This window comes from Pleurodeles waltl, chromosome 1_2 (genome assembly GCF_031143425.1).
Source record: "Pleurodeles waltl isolate 20211129_DDA chromosome 1_2, aPleWal1.hap1.20221129, whole genome shotgun sequence".
Taxonomy (NCBI): domain Eukaryota; kingdom Metazoa; phylum Chordata; class Amphibia; order Caudata; family Salamandridae; genus Pleurodeles; species Pleurodeles waltl.
The window spans coordinates 291,236,386-291,260,404 of record NC_090437.1 but is presented as its reverse complement, the minus strand read 5'-3'; the positions used below and the strand labels follow the sequence as shown (position 1 = coordinate 291,260,404).

General features: G+C 44.4%; 1 protein-coding gene across 1 annotated transcript in view; it reads left to right on the top strand.

The window, feature by feature from the left end:
* STPG2 (sperm tail PG-rich repeat containing 2) overlaps positions 1 to 24,019 on the top strand; it is a 2,086,618-nt gene that overhangs the window by 196,426 nt on the left and 1,866,173 nt on the right. The window contains exon 4 of the mRNA XM_069238264.1: positions 19,463 to 19,627. Within this exon, the coding sequence (XP_069094365.1) occupies positions 19,463 to 19,627 (165 nt within the window). The remainder of the gene's footprint in view (positions 1 to 19,462; positions 19,628 to 24,019) is intronic.

Sequence of the window (24,019 nt, the reverse complement as noted above, 5' to 3'; positions counted from 1 at the left end):
ACATGGACCACAGGAGGGTAGGACGTGGGAGGGAAGAAGCAACATGGACGACAACAACAAGGAAAGAAGAAAGAGAAGACAGTACCTCCCTCAAAGTGCGAGCAGTGGAAGGCCACTAATCAAAATGAACCAATCAGTATTTCAACTATGTTCCAAACAAAAGAAGAGGAAGTGAAACTGGCAAGCACTGGTCAATTATGAGGCAGCAAAGAAGAGTGAAAATGAAGCCAATGAATGATAATCAATGGGTGTGTTTTAAGCCCTTTTTAGTAAACAAATTGTCTCACAATCAACAGCACATGCATGTTGTCTGAGCTGAGACCTAAAAAATTTGCACCAAAAGGATAGTATTTCACTAAAACTATGTATTTGAGGGCAGGAGTGCACCAAAACTAGTTATTATAAGGCTGCACTGCCACTTTGATCAATAGAAACCTCTGTGTGATTGAAGTCAGTTACTTTGGTTTATGTATGTTCTTTCTCTTGTGATGATATTTTAGGCTTTCCAGCGTATATGCCATATTTTCAGCATTGGTTCCAGCAAAGTTGGTTCACTTAGGTACAGCTTCAATGGGTTGAGCTCAAGCTGGTCAGTTGATCACAATGTCCTTTCTATCCTCCACCAGGGGGGCAAAATATTAGTTCCCTTGGACTACTCTGCTCTTTTAAGAATCCCTTCTGCTTTCAAACATTTCCAGCCTCATTAGACAGGCTCAACATGAGAATGCAGACAACATTAAACCAAACATAGGAATCTGCGAATCTGTTGTAAAACTGTCTTTAGCAGAGATTGGGATTAAGGTCAGTCCAGCCTTCTATGTATATTATTTGGCAGGTGAAGCAGGCGTTCATCTTTCTATCCTCTCGTTCTATCCTCTCTGGAAGAGCGTCTGATTTGGACCTTTTCAAGAGGGAAGTCAAGTATGTTATTGGCAGCTAGCCATAATCCAGGCCCCTAGCGTTCACTCATTTGTTCCGCTCCCTCTTTTACAAATGTGGGATATAGTTCTAGTCCTGTGAGGCTTGACGTCTGGTTGTGAAAGTCTGACAGCCTACATCCTGTTGAAATGAAAAAGCCAAGGGCCTTTCTTTGCCCATTCAGAAGGTCTAACCTACAGAAAGATTTCTTCTCCCTGCACTGCACATACTATTTCTGAAAAAATGATACAATGCCTGATTCGTTTCATTCACCACATTGACCACAATGATTCCAGTGGACGTAAAGTATATGTTTTTCTGCATTACTTGTTTAGACTACATGGACCAGGAAATCTTGATACACTGAACCTTTTTACTATGGGAGAAACATTTGGGTAAAGTGAGTAGATCACTGGAAAGTGCATCTGCATTTCTTAAGTAGGCTTTCCCTAAGCACAGAGCTGTGATTAATCCCTTGATCCTCCTTGAATGGATAAAACATCCAGGGCTGTTTTTCTTTTGTGTCAAAAAGCAAAAGGCTCTGGAAAACCTTTTTGGGTGGAAGGGATTGTTCAGATAAGTCTGCACCTCTGCAACTGTTACAGGGTTTCACCATTAACCAGTATTTGGTAGTACTAGAGTGAAAGGTTGATTTTGGAAACTTCACTTTTCCTTAGGGAATAAAATGTGTGTTTGTGCTAGGCACTGCTGTAGTTTTCCATTTCAGTGGCTGTATGAATCATGCAGTTTCTAGTCTCACACATGCAGATATTCAGATATGTCCACTATTTCGAGTTTCTGAAAATACCCATGACCATGGTGCCCAGATGGACATTTCCACTGGCATGACTATCTTTTGATCTTATAGCCACTTTAGCATGTGTTCTGCTGTGAGATGGGGCTTATAAGTTATTACTTCAGGGTTGTGTAGCTGTGGGAGTAGAGAGGCAATCCTTTTTTCCTCCAGGTTTTCCTTGTATTTAAAAAACATAATATTGCCTTGTTTTACCAAGTCGGGCATCATTAGTGCATATGGTTAAACTCTGTGTGACTCTTTTTTTAAAGGTCTGAATGGTCATATGACTATCTAAGCTGACACTCTCTGGAAAACTCTCAAAGTGAGGAACCAGATATATAAGGTCTAAACAATTTAGCATAGTCTGTATTTGAAGTTTGACAGTTCAGTTTGGTTATGGCACAAAATCGTACAGTCTCCGGAAACGTTTGGAGCCTCGCATGAGTTGATTCAGAGAGGACCAGCACATGCTGGATCAGGACTGATTTAATTCACTTTTGGTATGTTGAGCCTAAAAAAAAAGAGGGCAGGGAATGTTGATAGCTGACTGCCCCTGCTGCTTTTTTGGATTGTTCTCTGTCCTTCTGTCACTTTCCTGCATGCTGTAGCCGGCGGGTCAGGCATCATGCAAAACCTTGCTGCCAAGAAAGCAACTTTGTGACCTCTTACTGGGTCAAAAAAAGAAGTAAAGAGAGTATTCTTGAAAAACATTTTCATACCCTTAAAGACTGCTACCTAAAAGATAAACCAACAAGAAGCAGCTGTAAGTCTCTTTGGTATATATCACAGTCTCAGTGTGGATAGTCAGATGTTGGGGTTTCTTCGGGTTTTTTGGGAGCTGCTATCTTCCCATTGATGGTACAACAAATATAGATGTTAGACTTCTCACCAGTCCTTTGTTAATGGCATAAAGAACACCAATAAAACATAAAAGAAGGTTTCATTGTGATAAAAGCCCATTGCAGCCCTCTTTGTTTTTCTGTGCCTGATATTGTCTAGCTAGATACTTTTTAAAGGTGCTAACATGCTCACCTCTTTTGATAATGTATTCATTTAAGTGAGATACGTGACACTAACTTTGGGTGGAGGTGTTAATGGTCTCCAGATAAAGTTTGAAAGGTATAAAACACATCGTTTTCTGTATCAGCAGTGTTTAGAGCTCAATATGCACTAGAAATCAACACTTACAATATTTTACACCCTAAAGAAGGGTTGTTCATTCAGTATCAAGTCCTAAAAGGAAAATATACAAGCCTAATGATAACTAAAATGAGTAATTCCATGAGGAGCGTTAATTCTTAATGCAAGGTTGAGTCCGGAGACTTGATATTTTTGGCATCTGGCAGAATTTGGGTTAGAGACTGAGCCTGAAATGAGCGTGGCTTATAAAAGCTCGGCTATCCAATGAAAAGTCCTTTATAGCTGGACAATTCCAAATGGTGTGATATCAGACTCATGGACGGGAGTTATCATCAATAATATATATATATATTATCCTTTCTCTAAAACGTGCAGGCAATTTTGCCCTGTGCATCAGAGCAGGATGTGGGTATTATTACTAGTTTTTTTTGCCTTCAGAGTCACCGTCTGGGCAGCACTTTCTATAAAGCAAAATTACTACATTTCAGTGCTTTCTTAAAATACTTGGGGAATGTTAGACCTGTCAGCCTTAGAGTGGTCTTCCCCAAACATGTTGCCTGCTTCACTTTTTTCTGATCTGTTTTTGTTGGCATTAGGACTCTGGGCACTTTACCTCTTCTAACCAGTGCTAAAGTGCATGTGCTTACTTCCCTAAAGTATGGTAACATTGGTGCATCCACTATTGCCATAATTAAATTCCCTTGTAAAGTGCACTGTATGTGCCCAGGGCCTATATATATATATATAACCATACTAAATAGGTCCATGATAACCCATATGATAGTTAATCATATTTTAAACATGGCATTGTCAACCTTTTATCCTGACAGTATGTCAGACTCCAAGTACAGTAGCAGCGCCGGGAGTACAGATTAAGGCAAATGCACACAGTGGCTCTTAGATCAGCAGACTTCAGATTAAATAGCAGAAGGTCAAGGTCATGCAGTTCCGGGTCACAACAAGCACTGAATCACTGTGAAGCTCCATGGGCTGTAGGAGTGTCTCAATGGAGGTTTCTGCCAGGCTTGAGATGGCATGGGCCACAGTTGCAGTTCCCTGTGTGGCTCTGCAGTGACCATGTGACTCCACTGTGGTGTTGGTGGCAGAAAAGTCACCATCCTAAGTGGTGAACTCTGACACCACCAGTCTTCGATACAGACACCCAAGGAGTCAGGTCTGGGACGATATAGTGGCTACTATCTCCTGTTAAATGTAAATTGGATCCTTAGCAACTATACCTGCTAGTTGATTCCCGAGAAATGTAGCTAATATTTTTTTGATTCCGCATTTTGAGCAGATTCAAAGCAGTAAAAAGCCCTGTTGACAAAGCTATTGCTGATATCAAAGGCACTTAGTGAGCTGTTTACTCTCTTCTAGTGTCTGCTGTTGTTTAATTATCATGCATCTTTTATTTTTTAAATGGAACAAAGATAAGCTCAGTTGGTTGCCACGGCGTGCACCTGCTTTATTAAAAGCAATGTGTTAAATATTTTAATTTAACTTTACACAAAGAATACGAAATATTGCTTCCAAATTACAACTGAGTTAATCAATTCAATGTTGTTGTTTTTTAAAGCTTGACACTAGAAAATAAATAAAAACGAATGAGAATTTGCATATTAATAGGAGACCAGCTTGTACACCACATAAAAATAGTAATGTGAATGCAACTGGAATAAGAATTATATTATTTTCCGAACAACATGCTTCTAGTAGTTTGAATTGAAAGGAACCCGGAAACTTGACAGAATGAAACTGGTGATAATGAAGGGCCTTATAACATGAGATTGTGAGCGGGCTGTCTCCTTCAGGTGACTAAATAAAGGCTGTAACAGTTCAGCATTCTCACACTGGACACAGAAAGTGAAAGGCCAACCGAGTGCTTTTAAACTACTACCACAGGCGGTGTTCTTAGAAACCTAAACAGGGTCAGATATCCTGAAATATATCGTAACACATTTTCTTTGGTCAATTTGTATGTATTCTGTCGTCATACTTTTTTGTTACAAGGCATACAGAATAAAGTAAAAATTAAACAAGTTATTAACATATTATGAAATAACAGAGTCGCTGGAGATATAGGGTGACTGACTCGATCTGATTGCCAGGTAGCTCACATAATTCTTTCTTCTGAACGTTGCTGAAACAAGAGATACTCCCTCACTATATTGCATGCGTTATATCGCATGACAAAAATATCACACCGGCTACTTTGACCTAGCCACTAAATCGCAAGGTATGAATTGTGTAAATATATGTGAAGGTAAGAGTGGTAAATATATAGGAACCTTGGCAATGTAGTGTTCAGCAATGAAGTGGATCTGATGTTCTTCTAGGTCGATATTTATTACTGCGGTGTATAGTGTCATACAACAAAGTGAAGCCTGCCCTTTTCAGGAGTGGAGGGAGAGAGAAGGAGGGCACAAGTCAAGCATTGTCTTCGAACCCAATTTAGAGTTGCTGTGGGGGGAGTTACATTTCCAAACATAGAAGCAAGAGAGGAAAGAAAAAGATGTCACAATTTTTTTTTAGATAATTTTTACTACTTATGTGGGAGAAAGCTGGTGGTGGCTGAAGAAAATGTGGCTTTCTGAATGTAATATGTTGATGTTTGATTGTTGTTTCCTCTTTGTTCCTGGAGAGCCACTTCAAGTTTATCCTTTCTCTAAAACGTGCAGGCAATTTTGCCCTGTGCATCAGAGCAGGATGTGGGTATTATTACTAGTTTTTTTTGCCTTCAGAGTCACCGTCTGGGCAGCACTTTCTATAAAGCAAAATTACTACATTTCAGTGCTTTCTTAAAATACTTGGGGAATGTTAGACCTGTCAGCCTTAGAGTGGTCTTCCCCAAACATGTTGCCTGCTTCACTTTTTTCTGATCTGTTTTTGTTGGCATTAGGACTCTGGGCACTTTACCTCTTCTAACCAGTGCTAAAGTGCATGTGCTTACTTCCCTAAAGTATGGTAACATTGGTGCATCCACTATTGCCATAATTAAATTCCCTTGTAAAGTGCACTGTATGTGCCCAGGGCCTGTAAATTACATGCTACTAGTGGGCCTACAGCACTGAATATGCCACACTTAAGTAGACCTTTAAACATGTATCAGGCCTGCCACTGCAGAGCCTGTGTGTGCGGTTTGACTGGCATGTTGACTTGGCATTTAAAACCCCCTTGCCAAATCTTAAACACCCCTTTATTACATATAGGTCATCCCTAAAGTAGGCCCTAGGTAGCTGACTGGGCAGAGCATATACTTCTAAGTTTTACATGTCATGGTAGTGAAAAATTCCCAGATTCGATGTTCACTACTGGGAGGTCTGCCCCTTTCACATGTTAACATTGGGGATTCCTTAATATATTTAATGCAGTGTAATTCCTGATTGTGAAGGAGTAGGCCTGTCATGTTTGGTACCCATGGGATTATAATGATAAATCCTCTGTAATGGTAAAGTCAGATTTACTATTACAATTATGAAGATGCCACTTTTAGAAAGTTGGCATTTTTCTGCCCTGTGTGTCTGCAGCCTGAATGTGAATACACATCTGGGATGGGGTGAAAGCTGTTTTCCTGCATTCCTGCTAGACAGCCTCACACAAAGGAAGGGTAGGTGTGACTGAGTGGCCACCTGCATGTTGATGGGTCATCCACGGCAGGAGGGGAGGGAGAAGCCGACACACATGAATAGGCAGTGTCTTCCTCCCACACAAATAACTGCTTAACCCTCTGTGGTGAGTCTAGAACTAGGGCAGGATGGGAGGTCCTCTGTGCACTTCAAAGACCCCTCTTTGAAGTCACCCCTGTTTCAAATACACCACTGGGTATACAAACTGGACATCTGAATATACCAAACTAATAAATTTCTGGACCTTTGGCTACTCTGCCAGGAAGGACTACTGTGCTGATGAAGGACTGCTACACTGCTGGACTGCTACTCTGGAAGAACTCCTTTTCTTCTGTGCTGATGTGCCTGCTGCCCTCTCTGCCTGGGTGAGAAGGACTGGACCTACACCTCATGAACCCAGAGTGACTCTAAGGGCTTGTCTGCTTGCCTCCTGTTCTGAAGTATCAGGGACATCAAAGACTTCCAACAACTCTACAAAAGCACATGGACTCTGCCAACTGTGAGTGCTCCCTGCCTAGTGGTGCCACTGCAGTCCTGGGCCCCTGAAAGTGGGTTTCCCTGTGCTGAAGCAGCGAAATCTATGAATCGGAACTTGCGCATCTCCTTCAACCCTGCCACATCACTGCTTCAGGACTTCACATCACCGGTTGTGTGGCTCAATGACAAAGCATTGCCTTCATCGCCAAGGACTTGCCGACAACGCATCCCTGATTGTGTCGATTGGAACTGATGCATCACCTGCATCCAAAGTATCAATGCTGAAACATTGCCTCCTCTGCTCTTTTTATCGGGTCTTCGACATCGATGCATCATCCATCCAAAGGTACTTTTTCAGCGGTACAAGGTTGGTCCATGTATCTGACCCACACGCCTTAACGGTCAGCTTGACTTTTAAGATTTGACCCAGTCTACTGCATGCAGATAGCCTTTAAGCTTCTAAGCACTGTAATTGCAGATATTCTTTAAAAATTAATATCTTGACTTCTACTTACTGGATTTATGTCGTTGTGGTCTTTAAGTGTTGCACAAATACTTTACACATTGCCTCCTAAGTTAAGCCTGCCTGCTCTGTGCAAAACATACCAGAGAGTGAGCACAGGTTAATTTATGGTGTGTACCTAACTTACCTTGACTAGGATTGTGACTCCTACTTGGACAGGGTGCATACCTCTCCCAATTGGAGACCCATTTTCTAACACATAGACTTTCACATGTGCCAATGTACTCCAGGACTGGAGTTACAGTAGTAAATAAGCCCCGTAGAATAGGCTTTCAAAGATAGAGTGGACACGCAAAGCCTGGGATTTGTGCCAGTTCTATCACAATCATTGTTATCCGCATTGGCTTATCCGCATTGGCTTCTGCTTGAAATGTTATTGGAGGAAGTGCCCAATGTATTTCTCTACACTTTGGTGCACACCAAAATATACTGACCAAAGAAGTTTTGAGAGAATAATGAAGTAATGTTACATGACTAGTAAAAACTGTTGAATGTTGAGATTCAATGCCTATATTTCTTCAGAATAACTATGTGTGCAAACACATATTTAGGTTCTTTTCTCAGTTTGAAAAAGAATGTTCTTATTGGAGAAGCCCCTTCCTTTATGAGCCCACCAAATCTGGGGTGACCATTTCCTTTCTCAGTAAGTAAGTGAATTTCCAGTCCTTGGCTGGACTAAAAAACCCAATCCAAAGAGAAGGTTATGAATACACACAAGTGTACAGGTTCACAAATGTCCAGGACTAACCTCAATTCGGAACACTCACTTTCCCACCTCTTGACTGGTATTGATATACACAGAAAATATGTTTTGGAGATCTTTGCATATGTAAATGGGTTTATCCCTGTGTAGTTTCCTGGCAGGTGTGAAAAAGGTAAAGGCAGCCATAATCTCAATTTAACAACTGAATTTATCTTTGTGAATATGCCTGCAGTCTACTGAGTTCTAAATGTTCTCCAGTACCTGTTGAAGCAATAAACATTCAAGAAAATAATTTGAAATAAATAAAACTAAAGCACCTAACACCACCACATTGGCCAAAGATAGCCCTACTACTAAATGAGACTCCAGTGAACCTTAAATTATGAGGGCTAAACAGAAATTCATAATAAGCTAGACAGGCTCCCTGCTGAAGTGCCTACTCTGTGCGTCCCATGTATATAAACAGGAAGTGCCTAAGGGAGTAAACCAAATGTGCTGTACATGGCAGACATCATCATCACTACCTTAATAAATGTACAGCTGTCAAGCAGAACAAGGCACTGCATACTCTTTGGCTAGTGAGCAGCAGAAGAATCAGAAAAGGTGATCTGTGTATTAGATCTAATTGTGTTTCTTTGTCCTCTATCCTAATATCAAACTGATGTCCCACACAATTTCACCCAAGAGTTGTCATGGTCCTAAACTAACCAATAAACCATCAATCATTAACTAAGCATCTGGGGGAGAATGTATTTATAAGCTTATCACTATCTGGTTTAAGTGGGGCATACAGAATGTGTTAGGGCCCAATTCACCACATTAAGTTGCATGTTTAGATCTACCAACATGTGGATCTACTCCCACACTTGCATTTCACATTTTCTAAGTGGATATTTACACATAGGCTGAGACTTGAGTATCCACCCCCTCAAACCAGGAGGTGAAAGCTCCGATAACTGAATTTTTTTTTTTTTTTTTTTTTATTTTTTTTTTAAAACATGTTTTTATTAGTTTTTCAAAACAAAAAGCCATACATTTCCTTGCAAATAAAGTCATTGTTACAGTTCAACATCAATTTGCGGTGTGTCATCCGGCTTTCCCCTATTAGTATCTATCTATAAACTAAACTACTAAGAACTTGTGTGCACTTCCCGGCCCGCTAAACCTGCCCGACACTGTGAATCCAACGCCACGTAAGGCGAGGCGTACAGGTGCAGCGTGGATCTATCGCCCCCGGTGATCAGAGCCCCCGACACCCCCCACACGGGAGCAGGGGGGGGGGGCGAAGGAGCCCAGCGTAGGAGGGAAGGGGGGAGGGGGGGGGGGAAGAGGACAAGGCGGGAGGATCCCATGATGCAGAGCTCTGCGCTAATGTCCATTGGTCAAGTGTGCAGAACTATTGGTGCCTTGGCATGCTTGTGTTGGGGGGGGGGGGGGCGAGCCGTCAGGTCATCAGTGTTGGTGAGGTATTAATGCAAGATGTGTGTGTGCCTCCAAGTGTATTGTTATCTTTCTGCAGAGGGCTAGGCCCTCAGCCCGCTAAGTGGGCACAGCTGACTATAATTCAGGGGGGTCTTTCGTCATTTTTAGCTTCCAACCTGGAGACTAATACACCCCAGGCCTCCTCTCCCATCCGACCCAGACCCCTACGGGCTAAGTTTATTAGCAACTGATGCTCAGCGCGAGCCCAGCGTAGCGTGAGGGCAAGCCAGACTTTTAAGTCAGGCATGCTACGAGCCTTCCAGCTCATAGCTATCAGTCTTTTGTAGATTACATACGCTAAGTCTACAAACCTGTGTGAGTGTTTATTTCTTTTCGTTCTTGGCCTCAGTCCAAGTAAGCAGGACCTGGGATCCATGTTCAAGTTGAGCCCCGTGATCTCCGCTAAGGTTTTAACCACCCTCTCCCAGCCCCCTCCCAGCCTCGGGCACTCCCAGACCATGTGATAGAACTGTGCTGCTGTTTTTTTGCATCTGGGGCAGGCTGGATCCGACCCGGGGAACATACGTTTGATCCTGGCCGGTGCCAGGTATGTCTGATGTAAGTAATTAAACTGTGTATATCTGAAGCTAGGGTTTCTTGATACCTCTCGTGTGTGGCTCAAAGCTTTTGACCATTCTGACTCAGAGACCGGGTTGGGCAATACACTGTCCCACTTCTCCCTGACTTTCTGCAGGTTGTCACCCGGGGGTTTGTTCAGAAGCTTGTAAAGGTTTGATACTGCTTTTACTTGGGAGTCACACCTCAGCATGTGATGCAGGGTAGCTGTGATATCAGGCTCTGAGTCGACTGATGCCCATGTTTTCCTGATTGCATGACATATTGCGTGATATGCCAGGAACTGCCCACGATTAATCCCTGTGAGGGCCTGTATAGCTTCGAAGGTCATCAATTTCCCTTCCTCGAAGCAATCTCCCACTTCATTTATACCCGCCTCTAGCCAAGTTATGGGTGAAAATGAACCCGCGTCTGTCCAACCGGGGAGCCACTCCAGTGGGAGGAGTGGAGAGTAAGGAAATGCTTTACTCCCCCCTTGGACATACTTCTTCCAGTATGAATGTGCCGTTAACATCAGTGGATTGGTGCATGTGCTTTTATTCTGCTTATCCAGCAGCCAGGTCAGTATTGGAGAGTCTTGAAGACGAGACTTCAGCCATATAGTTTCTGCTGAACTAGGCCTATGTAGCCAATATAAAATCCACTGCAGCTGTGCTGCCGCGGAATAGAGCTCGAAGTTTGGAGCGCCCAGTCCACCCATTGCTACCGGATGGTGCAGCGTGGTCAGTGCAACCCGCCTTCTGCCCTCACCCCACACCAGCTGTAGTAGAATAGAGTTCAGACCGATAAAAAAACTTTTGGGGATAGTGATTGGTAGGGCCGCAAAATAATACAACAGTCTAGGTAATATCAACATATTTGCTATAGCTACCTTACCCAGTGGTGAGAGTGGTAATTTATTCCAGAAGCATAACGAGCTCTTTACAGAAGACACTGCTCTCCCCAGATTTCCATCCCTTAGATCTTCAGGCTTATGGTAGACATTGATCCCTAGATATTTAAATGTGTGAAAACACCATTTTAGGTGACCCGTTGGAACATTTTCTTGCCTCACAGGGGGCCAGCTGACTAGTGGGAATATACAGGATTTCCCCCAGTTAACCATTAAACCAGATAACTTTCCGAACTCAGACAGTAGCGACATCACTGGGGCCAATGCATCTTCTGCCCTGCGTACGTATATCAGGGCATCATCTGCGTATAATGATATGGAGTGGAGAGTACCATTCCTTGACACCCCCCATTCTTCTTTTTTGGCCCGGACCCGTGCAGCTAGCGGTTCCATTGCCAAGGCAAATAGGAGGGGGGAGAGCGGACAACCCTGTCTTGTTCCTCTGCAAATCGAGAAAGCATCTGATACCACTCCTCCCGTCTTTACCCTAGCCTGCGGGGCAGTATATAAAATGCGTACCCAGTTTATGAATTTTGGGCCAAGGCCCAATAACTGCATGGTGGCGAACAGGAAGTCCCATTCTAATGTATCAAACGCTTTTTCTATATCAAGCGATATCACCGCTTCCTCGAGTGCAGTCGGGAGGGAGTCAACCATCACGCTGAGCAGCCTCCGAATGTTTAGGAAGGTGCTACGTTTCGGGATGAATCCATTCTGGTCCTCGTGTACCAGGATATGCATGTAGGGAGCTAACCTATTAGCCAGAATTTTGCCCAATATCTTACAGTCCAGGTTCAACAGTGAGAGGGGCCTGTAGGATCTGACATCAGTGGGGTCACGCCCAGGCTTTGGGAGGACCACTATCATTGCCTCTCTCATCGAGGGGGGCAGGTTTCCGTTGACCTCTGCTTCCTCGAATATTTTCAGGAGATATGTGTTAAGGTGTGTCGCAAACGTGGAGTAATATTCTGACGGCAGTCCGTCCGTCCCTGGGACTTTATTCCTAGGTAATTGTTCGAGGGCCTTGTTGAGTTCCCCCAACGTGATGGGGGCTTCTAAAGACTCCCTGTCAGTGTTTGTTAGTTGGGGCAGGGGAGAGTCTGCTAGGAAGGACTCAAGCTGTTGGATGGTACATGATGTACTTTTGGTGTATAATTGTGTATAGTATTCCCTGAACGCATCATTTATATTTACCTGTGTGGTGGCTATTGCGCCTACGCCTGTAATTATCGACCCTATTGGAGGGCACCGACGGTCCTCCCGCAACAGCCACGCGAGCAGCCTACCAGATCTATCGCCTTCCGCCTGTAGTCTAGCCATGTGATGTTTGTGATTGTGTAGGCGTAATGTAGCATCAGCCTTTGCATGTTCCGCGCGCGTTTCCCTCAGAGCCGAGTATGGCGTTACATTGCAAGCAACTGCGTTTTCTAATGCCCTTAGCTTTTCCTCCAGTTTGCTAACCTCTGCATGAAGTGTACGCCTAACCCCCCATGTAGTGGAGATACAATGCCCACGGATTACCACTTTGTGTGCATCCCATTCTGTTGCCCTTAAATTTGTGGTGCCGGTGTTAGATTCCCAATACTGTTTTAGCGCTGTCCTCAGTGCATCTATGAATGCAGGGTCGTGTAATGCTTCCACTTGTAGCCTCCACGTTGGGATAGCATGGCGCCTCCTGCCCCAATCCAAAGTGATACTGAGCGGTGAGTGATCTGATAATGTCTTGGCTAGGTAGTCTGTACCGCTGACCCCCGTGCAGATCTCCTGAGTGCCCCAGAACAAATCAATCCTTGTGTGTACCTTATGAGGAGCTGAGTAAAAAGAATACTCCCTAATTTGTGGATGTTTCATACGCCATATGTCGTGAAGGCCCATATTACTGGCCCATGACAATAGTGGACGGCCGAGGAGTCTGATTGCTGTTGAATGTGTGGGGGGATTTGACCTGTCTAATGCTGGGTCTGGCGTGCAGTTAAAGTCTCCTCCCCATATAGCAGGTGATTCGGGATGCGTTAATAGCGCTGGGGTAAGTGAACTCAGGAACTCAGATAGTGCGCTGTTAGGAGCGTATACCCCTATGATTGCCAGTTGTTTGCCGTCTAGTTTGCCCTCCACCACACATACCTGCCCTCTTTATCTATCTTGCATGAAGTTTGAGTAAAGGGGACATTCCCTGCTATCCATATGAGAACCCCCCTCGCAAATGATGAATAGGATGTACCCACTATCTGACCTCCCCATTTAGCGCGTAAATCCTGCAAGTCTGGGTCACGCAGATGAGTCTCTTGTAAGATTGCAATATGCGTGCAATGGCGTTTAAGTCTTGTGTGCACCCTTGACCTCTTACTCGGGGTCCCCAATCCCCTGACATTCCAGGTGATTATGACATATTTGTACGCTCTATGAGCAGTGGGTTGGGCCATCATTCACTTGAGGGTAAACGAATGTCCTGCCCCCCTACCCCCGGGAGGCCCCCCCCAGCCCCCGGCCCCCCACCACACCCCCCGCCCGGGTCCCACACCACAGGGCGAATAGCTAATATTATGGTCAGGCCGGTAGTGCACAAACTAACGATTACCCACTTCCCCACTCCAACTGGATCCCAACCCCAACTGTGAATTTGCAACAAGCAACACACCCATAGTGGGTGTGGGTAAAGATATATCCGCATGGATATCTGCGGGGGGGCAATAATACTATCCGGATGCGGCTCATTTTAGGGGCTCGCATCCTTTTGCGGACGCAGTCCGCAGTTGTCTTAGGGCACTCCAAGGGCACGGCCCCGCAGGCCTCCCCCGTACCAAGCCACCACTCGCGCCTAGTACGGATAGAGGCGTTATCACCAGGAACAAACAAGCAAGGATACATAAGTTCAGGTGATGTTACCACCTATTTCAGGAGAAAGTCGCAATTTTAGATTCTGTGCTCCAGACTTGGAGGTTGGTCCCCACTCGGGGGGATAGTTCGGTGGTGAACATTTAAAGTATGTCTGCGGATCTGGGGGTGATCTCCGGGCCCCTCACACCCTCCGTTAGTGTAGAGTCCGAGCTGAACGAGTCCGAATCCGACCCCTCCACCTGGTGGGTCCTGAGCAACTCGAAAGAATTCTGAGTTAACAGGGGGGTTTCTTTGAGGGCTCTTGCTCTCTCTTCCGCCGCCTGCTCCTCCGTGGGCTGGCCCCTGGTATGTTTCTTGGAACGTTTCCTTTGTTTCGTCGTTGTCCAGTTTGCATCCCCCCCAGCCTCCCCGCGTGGCTGGGCTACACCTTTAGCATGCATCCACGTCCAGGCATCTTCTGGCGAGGTGAACAGGTGAGTGCGTTCCTCTAAAATTACACGTAATTTGGCGGGGAACATTAGTGCATATTTTATGTCATACTCCCGGAGGCGTTGTTTGACTTGGTTAAAGGAGTTACGTTGCCTTCGTACTTCCTGGGTGAAGTCTGGATAAGCATGCACTCTCGAGTCCTCATAGCTGTATGGGCCTTTGCTGCGGAACCGTTGGAGTATGGTATCCCGATCCCTGAAATTCAGAAATCTGGCTATCAGTGGTCTCGGAGGTTGGTCCGGTGCCGGAGGGCGTCCTGGTATTCTATATGCTCTCTCCACCCAGAAAAATTTGGATGGAGAGCCATTCAAAACCTCCCTGATTAACCATTGTTCCAGCAGAAGCTCCGAGCTTTGATCCAGCGTCTTTTCAGGAAAGCCAAGAAACCGAACATTGTTGCGGCGGGATCTGCCCTCCGCCTCCTCTGTTCTTCTCTGCAGTGACTTAACTTCTGCATTCAGGCGGAGAATTTGTTTTTGATTCTCCTCGACCTTTGGGGTCAGCGCACTTATTGCCTCCTCCGTTGACTTCACTTTATCAGATAGTTTGCCGTGATCTACCCTGAGGATGTTTAAGTCTTGCGATACCGTAGCTATCCTGGTTTCCAACGATGTTTTGGTGTCCATGATTGCTTGTAACACTTTCTCAAATTGTGAGGAGTGAGTCATGAGTTTGGACTCCAGCGACTGCAAGGAGGGCGTATGCTGCTGGTCTCCAGGTGCCTGACCCTGCGCGTTCCGATCCTGATTCTTTGCTGATTTAGACCTCCCGGCCATTTTGACTTGTCTATCGCGACCTGGTGCCTCCTGAACTCTGGCAATCGCTTTCGTACTCTAGGCCGCGATAGCGAATAAGGCGCGCTCTTCTCCTCAGGGCCACGCCGGTACAGGCTGCAATTTTTGCGGTCTCAGGCCTACTGGTGGATTTTTAAGTGAGTTCACGGGCAATCAGGCCAGCCAGCACCACACGAGGTCAGCAATCAGTACCCAGCTCCAGCCCCTCTTCGGCACGCAGAAGAGGAGTGGGGCCCACAGTTTTTATGACTCACGGGCTCGCTCAGTACTTTCATCGCCTCATATAACATCCGGAGTATTCAGGGGCCATTTCCCAGCCCGCACTTGTAGTAGGTTACCCCCAAGCCTGCTGTTGCTTTCCTACAGGGCCCCCTGCAGGGGGAGGCACGACACCACGCTCCTTCACTCCTCCACATCAGTCCGGGGCCCCCGTGCGCCGGCCCCCCCGCTGCTGTCTCACGAGGCCCCCCTCACCCGGTATAGGGGGGGGAGGGGAGGAAGCCTCCGGCGAACGAATATTTAGCGGGGGGGCACCCAGCGCGGGACTCATCCAATGTTGGGCTTCACGCCCTCACGAGGTGGGCCGCATCAGCTCCGCGCACCCACCTCTCTGCCCGGCTCCAGGGCCTCATCCAGCCCGGCGCGGGCAGCAAAATGGCGGCCGCGGCACTCCGGCGCGATTCACTTGCCGGCGAGTCCTCCGCCCAACGATCACGGAGCCGGCATTGGGGCGAGAACGACCCACAGGACAGGTCCCGCCACAAGAGGTGCGGGAGCGGCGCTCCCGGAGCGCCCCGCAAGTTCTTCTTGGGCGAACCCGAGAGGAGCGCCGATTCAAGCGTCTCTCCCGGTCGCCATCTTGGCTCCGCCCCGATAACTGAATTTACAAGTGTAAAGTTGGAGCTAGTAACTTTCAATCTGTTTACAGAAACCTCCACCACCGAGCCAAGATCTTCCTATAGGAAATATAGGGAATTTTAATAATGTTAACTTTTTTTAAACAAAATTTCTAACATTAATTTAATGTAAATTAAAATAAAATGTAAAATGTAAAATAATACAAATAATACTAACCTAGGAATATGAAACTACCACACTCTCTCCTAAAATTAACTTTGTATTAAATAGTAGATAGGTTAACTATGTTAATAATTTTGTTATATTATTTTTTTGAAAATACTTTAACACTTTAAAATTAAAATCACCCACCTTCATTAACACTTTTATTTGTATTTATTTTGTAAAAAATTTGGTTATAAATATTGGGTTTTAATTAAGTATAATAATATCTAGACTTTCTAAAGTAAGCTGAAACTTGTATTTATTTATTTTAAATTAAAGTTATTACTGGAGTAAAATACCACAATTCAGCTTTAATTACAGTTACTTTTTTAAATAAAAATATGCACAATTGGCACTGCACCCAGCCAGGCATGGGCAGCCAAACTCTGCAGCATACTTCCTTCGGCCTTCAGCCAGGCCATACATCTAGTCTGTGCTGGCCGGCAAAACCCTACTGTGCATAAATGTTGGCCCCTAGTCTTGGCCTTTGGCCAGGCCTTTAATTTTCTAATGTTTTTTGATCCATGTTTGAAAAATAGGATGTGCAAATCCTGCACAAGTATCAACCTTTAAGCTTACCTCGGAATCACAATTCTGTTTCATGACTCGCAAATTCCTGACACCTAAAAAGGAGGCTGTGGACAGTGTACCGAAAGGGGTACTGTTTTAGGTGTTGGGCATTCGTGAGTCATAAAAAGAACTCCAAAATCCCATGCCTTTATAGCACTCTTTACCTTGGTTCCCATTTTAGAATACTGGTACTGAAAGGAAGAAAGCTAGAAAATCCTCCCTTGTCCAATTAGATCCCTTTTTTAATTCTTAGTCTCACAAATAATTTGTGAATTTGATGCGGGAGAGCAATATAAAAGTGTTAACCCTTTAACTCTCATTCAGGATCTGTTTTAAATGCTAATATATTAAAAGCTACTGAACAAATTTACAGCAAACCAATTAAACCATGCTTTGTGAGTAAAGTTCTACTTTCATGCCATGTTTAGTGTAAATCTGTTTAGTCGTTGGGGCTGTAAGAGTGAGCAAAATTTCCTAAAGGAGCTAAAATGAAGAAGCACTTGTTTTTTCAAACAGTACTCACCCCGCTCATTAACTTTTTACCACTGCACGGATCTGCTTGAAAATCGTCATGCCAGACCTTGTTTGCCCTAAGCCAATGATTTGCTATATTAAATGCAAATCCACCCACAAGGGTCAAAAGCTTTAGAATGAATGTACTTTATTTACGTTATTTCCTATGGAGTATTAGCATTATAGCCTACCACCATTGTTTTCTTTGGGAATGTGTTGCAGTACCCATGATTGGCCATGTGTGGTGCTTGACTCACTTCGAGGCTGGTCTGGAGTACATTTAACCCTGTTTTGCCATTATTGGGTCTGTAGTATATTTACAAGTGTATTTTGTGAATATCAGTTCTTAGTCTTACGCAAGTGCGTTTTGCATCAGTATGCCACTCCATAAACTCCTCCTTACATTTACCTTAACCCCACCCATTTAGACGTAATTAGTGCCCATTTTCTCACAACTCTCCTGTGTCCATCACTCATTTAGTATTATATCTACAGATGTGAAGATCTCTACCACTGAGTCTGAGATTTCCTTACAAAAAAGATAGGAGAGGCGGAGTTAGGCCATAGGTTTGTGAATTGCTCTTTGTAGTACCTGAAGTAATTCTACAGAAGTATAGCTTTACAAACTCCAAAATGCTTTTTGTGAATAGGGCCCATAAATTCTTAGCAAAATTTACATGAATAAATGCACCTATAAAGCCTTATTACAGGCTGACCTTCTGACATTTGTAATCCTGAATGTCCCTTTCCTCCATAAGTAAGACATCAGGAAGTTTTCTTTAAGTGCACAAATGTTTTAGTTATTTTAATCTCTCTTACTATGTTTCTTCCTAGTGTGTAGTGTCACTATAATTGTTGACAGTACATTTCAAGTCTAATACTGCACATATTTGACTGAGGGCAAATTACATTACAGGGATAGTCTAACCAGTGAGGCATGGGGTGTCATTGTACTGTGGGCAGGCAGCAGGAGTGTTTTGGTAATATTCATTAGTAGGTTCCCAGCGTTATACCTGTCTGCTTCATTCCCACTACGTCTAGGTCACTAAAACTTTGAGATACTGATTAATGGTTGCACAACCTTGAGGATCCCCTTATAAATTGGGCAATTGTAGTGGAATCTGTATTTCTGGCCCAGATTTGACTAGTTATTCCGTATTTTACCCCAGTATTTCACAAGCAATGTCTCCAGGTGAAATACATCTGAAGAAGATTTACTAAGGACTTGTATTTTCCTTTCATGGTGCAAGTCATAGAAAGACAACACAAGCCCTGGGATTTACTCAGCCACACAAAAACACTTTGTGTGTTTGAGAAAATACAAAGTAAAGCAAGGCAGTGCATAGCATAGCGCATCCTTGCATTATTTTGCGTCGAGTAGCATTACATGGCTGGAGCATGAGCCTTCCCATGCGTCCACCCATGTATTTTGAGGCAAACCCAGAATTACAAAGACTTGTAAACCTAGGTTTATGCCAATTGGTGCACCTACCCAACAGAGACGTCACAAGGATAAATATATTTATTTCTCCTTGTTAAATCCTCTTTCCAGCTGTGATGCAATCTGTGGCCCACATAGAAAGTGGAATATACCTCTAAGATTCTTTTAGTGCAAGAAGGTGTCCCTTCAGGCGCAAAAACAATCCTGCCCGTGATGCAGGGAGCAGGCAGTGCACCTGCGCAAGGAGAGAGCAGAAAACTTCTGTTACCAGCCTCGTCGGAATTAAGGGTCCATTTATAATGAGAGCTCACTAAGTTATGGCCTTACTGTACCTGGGGCCTATAGCTGAAGGTCTTTGTAAAACAGTATGAATCCCCTACGCACCTATTGGTACACCTTACATGCACCCTCCAACAATCGATTTTCATGTAATCGGTGATGCTACTGTTGACGATAATGATATCATATGTTGTGCATGTTCCCGTCAGCATGGATGTGAGTTGGTAAGATAATGTTTTCTTGCTCAAACATAGACGTTTTTAGCTTTATTAACCACAATCTCTTTTCCATAAATACATCTGTTTAAAGGTTTTAATTGTGATTTGGTTTATTGTTTATACAGAGAAGTTTTAGTCAAGTGAAGTACCAACGGAAACCAGATGCCCCTTCAATACCCACCTCAAGACAAGCTTATGGTTATGAAGAAAAGGAAGACGGTTCTCTGGTCCCACAGCTCCCACCTTCAAGAGATAAGCCATTGGGCCCTGCATCCTATCAACCAATATTTGTAAGTCATTCTGCAAATCTTTATATTCTAGTTGCCAAAAGAACATTGTACAATATGTTGGCTTTTTAACTCCGAAAAATTGGTGTTTGGGCTGTATGAGGTGTGTCTTTCCTTGTTTCTTATTTCTTATTTGTTTTCAGAAATGTATACGCTGTATGAAATGTTCAGGTGTTAACTGTGTCAAATGAATATACATTTAACAAAACAATGCTCATAGAACTTTGCTGCATCAAAATGAGGTGGCAACAGTGGGTAAAACAATTTAAATGAGAGCCACAAGTGAATATCAGATTCTAAATCTGTTATTCACCAGGGCTTTAGGTGGGTTTGGTACAGCTTGGTCTCAGACCCCGCAGTAGTTAAAATCGGATGTTGAAACAGGTTTCTTCCTGGCCCTAAAACGAAGTCTTTCATTTTAGTTGCCAAAAATGCTGACCAATGCTTGAAAAAAACATTATGGTGATCCATGTTTGTGATGTTCATGGTTACATATCACTTGTTTTACTTACTCTTGCATTCCACATGAGTTTTAGCTTTTTCCGGGATTATGGCCCTCATTACAACTTTGGCGGGCGGCGGAGGCCGCCCGCCAAAGTTGCGCGTCGTGAATACCGCACCGCGGTCGGAAGACCGCGGCGGGTATTCAGAGTTTTCCCCTGGGCTGGCGGGCGGCCGCCGAAAGGCCGCCCGCCAGCCCAGGGGAAAACGACCTTCCCACCATGAAGCCGGCTCGTAATCGAGCCGGCGGAGTGGGAAGGTGCGACGGGTGCTACTGCACCCGTCGCGTATTTCACTGTCTGCTATGCAGACAGTGAAATACATTTTGGGGCCCTCTTACGGGGGCCCCTGCAGTGCCCATGCCGTTGCCATGGGCACTGCAGGGGCCCCCAGGGGCCCCGCGACTCCCCCTCCCGCCATCCGGTTCCCAGCGGGAGAACCGCCAGGAACTGGATGGCGGGAGGGGGAGTCGGAATCCCCAAGCCGGCGCAGCAAGCTGCGCCGGCTTGGAGGATTCCTTGGGGGCAGCGGGAAACCGGCGGGAAACCGGCGGGAGACCGCTGGTTTCCCTTCTCTGACCGCGGCTAAGCCGCCGCGGTCAGAATGCCCCGCGGGGCACCGCCGGCCTGTCGGCGGTGCTCCCGCGTGCCGCGGCCCTGGCGGTTCTATACCGCCAGGGTCGTAATGAGGGCCTATGTGTTTCTGTAGTATTGTTTTTCCCATACAACACTTTAGCCTTGTTTAGTGTGTATTTTTAAAAGAGCCGCCTCTGAGTAATCCAGAGTTCTGGAGTTCAGCTCAAGGCAGTATAAGTTTCTCACAGTGCCTGTCAGCGGTATTCAGAAATGGTAAAGCACACAGAGACATGCAAAGGAAAAGCTCGCTCACAAGAAAATAAGAGTGCGCGTTTCTTCCTGTAAATATGAATAGATGCCACTACAAACTCTATGAGGCCTAGTCAGGCTAAGTAAACCCCATCCAAAGACTACATTATTTTCTAATTTGTAAAAATACTTTAACAATCGTAAGTGGGTGCTTTGGGTGTGTGGGGGGATGGTAAACTGAAAAAAATGCAACAAAGTACGTCCAGGAGAGAGTGGAAAGAGGGCCCCGAAGATGAAAGAGATAAGTTCTGAGATGTGCAGATGGAGAATATCTGAACAATATCGGGGTAAAATGTCTAACCGAGAAACTGCTGAAGAAAGAGGTGTCGAAAGAACAGAAGATTCAGGTGGCATGCTGTACGAAGCACAGGATTTTAGTTTACATTAATGTTTAATTACAGTTGTGCTTTCTAGACCACGTTCCATTCACCACACCTCAAGCTCTGTTTATCTCTGCTATGTTGTAGCAGGAGTGGGAATCAAAAGCTGCTTCCCACTGTTGCCAAGTCATTAAGGAATCTTATGGTGCTCTGACAGGGCTGTCTGGGAGCTTGTCAGTGCAACGCTTGCTCCCTGCTCCAGTGAACACCACAGAACATATCTTCGGGAGTGGTGGAGGAGAGTAAGGCAGAGAAGGTGGCGTAAGTCAGTGGAAGGGGGGCAGGTTTTTATTTTTTACATTTAGGGGAGGCCATCTTATGTATGGCTTTTCCACTACTTTTCTGACCTGCATACCAGTTGAAAGCAGAGACAGATGGTTTGTGAGGCAAACATAACATACAATTATAGACTGGTAAAAAGTGAAAAACATGGATGTTTTTCCTGACAGGGTTCTGAATAACGTTAAAGACAACTTGAGCTTTGCTCTGGTTGTGGGTCTGATTTCAGTCAGAACATCTTGGTAAACACAGCCCCTACCCCCCCATTCACTGTTACACATTTATAATTGTGTCATTGTTAATTACTGTAGTGGAGCTTCAGCTGCAAGTACTGAATTCTCTGAAGTAGTTTATTGTATGCAGTAAAGAATGAATGTCTGGATGGTCGGGATTCAAGTACACAAGATTGTTTCTGGTTATTAGGAGCAAGTAACATCTACTTAGGAAGCAGTGAAAGTAGTTAGCCTTTCAGTTGTATAGTTGCACCCAGGAGAGCACCCCACTAGGGGCCAATTTTATTTTCAGCTCAGCCTATACTGAAGCTCCAAGGCCATCTGGCAGGTGGTTGAACACTTATCCCAAGTTTCTGCAATGGACATTTCGTACACCCTTGTCATACATCCCACATAATAAGGACAGGAGGACAGCATGGAACAGACCATGTTATAACACAATGTTTTGAAATGCCACTAACCATGATGGGTTCTACTAGGCCATCAGTTTGAAAGTTTACACCAGTGGTACCATGCTTTTTGTTTATTTGACTAGCTCTCCAACATTTATCTTTGTAGTGAGTACCTGAGAACATTATTTTGTGTGGAGCTGATTGTGCAGTTAATCATGGCTTGTTATATTGGGAAATATATTCTCAACCTCTCTCAATCCTCTTTCTCTCTCATCGCTTTCTAACTCGCCTCTCTAACGCCCTCATTTGTCTCTCTATCTCAGGTCTATCTCACTACTTTTTCTGTCGACTCTGCCTCTCTCATTCTCACTACTTAAGATCTCAGTTTACTTCACAATTTATTTGCTACCTAACCTATTTTTAATGTCTTTATTGAGTTTATTAGACATATAAAAAACATCGGCCATCTGTTGAGATATCAGGTTTGGTGCAATATACCAATTAAAAACATATAAACACAAAAACAGTCAAGTCACAATATCAAGGCTTAAACTGCAGAGGGACACTGTACACAGGCAGGGAAAAGCAACATGTTGATAAACAGCAGTTACATATCAATCTGACACCTGGTGATGAGATTCCATAGTGGTGATGGTTATGCAAGCCTGTATAACTAAGAGGAAAGAAGGTGGTTAATATTGGTATAACATATCACGTATCCTAAATAGAGGATTACAAAATATCATGATGGTTTACCATCAGATTTCATGTGAGTACAAACACAATGGTATCCCAATTCATGTATACTTTATCCTTTCTCTTTCTTCTGGATTGTATAGCATACATTTTATTTTTAGTTGTTGCCTTTTGTTTAGCATCAATCTCCATAATGATACACTTGGAGCACACAAGGCTAACCAAAGCAGTGGAATGCTTAGCCAAAAGCAGCACATGATCAATAAATTTGGAAGTGGATCTGGCAGACCTTGGCCGAGGCCAGTTCTAAAAGCCAGAGCCTTGAATTGCATATGATCTTGCTGTGTGTGAGGGCCTTAACCTGATCTACCAATGTAGCTAAAAACCACCCCAGAACATGACACGCCCAAACCAGGTGGAATAAGGCTGCCTTTTCTGCCTATATCTAGGACAGTAATTGTGGACTGTTGGAAAGATGACATGTGATTGCTTGGGTGTTATGTATGTCCTCCATTTGTGTTCAACTAAATCCATTTAAACTTAGCATTTTTCAAGATTTTGCCCAAAAGCCCAGAGCCCTTGCCTATTCCTAATCAGTAAACTCTCACTCCAGGTTGACTTAACATCTTGTTGTCAGGTCTGCAAGCCCACAACCAATAGATCCTCGAACACCTAGCATGAATAGTGCTTGTACTACACCATCAGTCTCAGGCATTGTTTTTCTGTCCTCAGTGTCAATCTAGTGGTTTTGACAGGGGTGCATGGTTAACAAGCTTTGGCAAAGCCAATATCTCTTGTCTGTGCAAGAGCTTTTGGCTTTACCACTGTGTTGTAGCCATGTTGTACAGCAGCTTAGTAGCATAGAGTGCACTGTCACAGATTGGAGTGGACTGTCGTAGAGTGGAGTTTTCTAAAGTGGAGTGGAGTGGAGTGACGTAGAGTGGAGTGGAAGGCCATAGAGTGTAGGGGAGGAGAATTGAGGGGAGTAGATTGCTAGGGGGTACAGTGTCAGCGATTAAAGTGGAGGGAA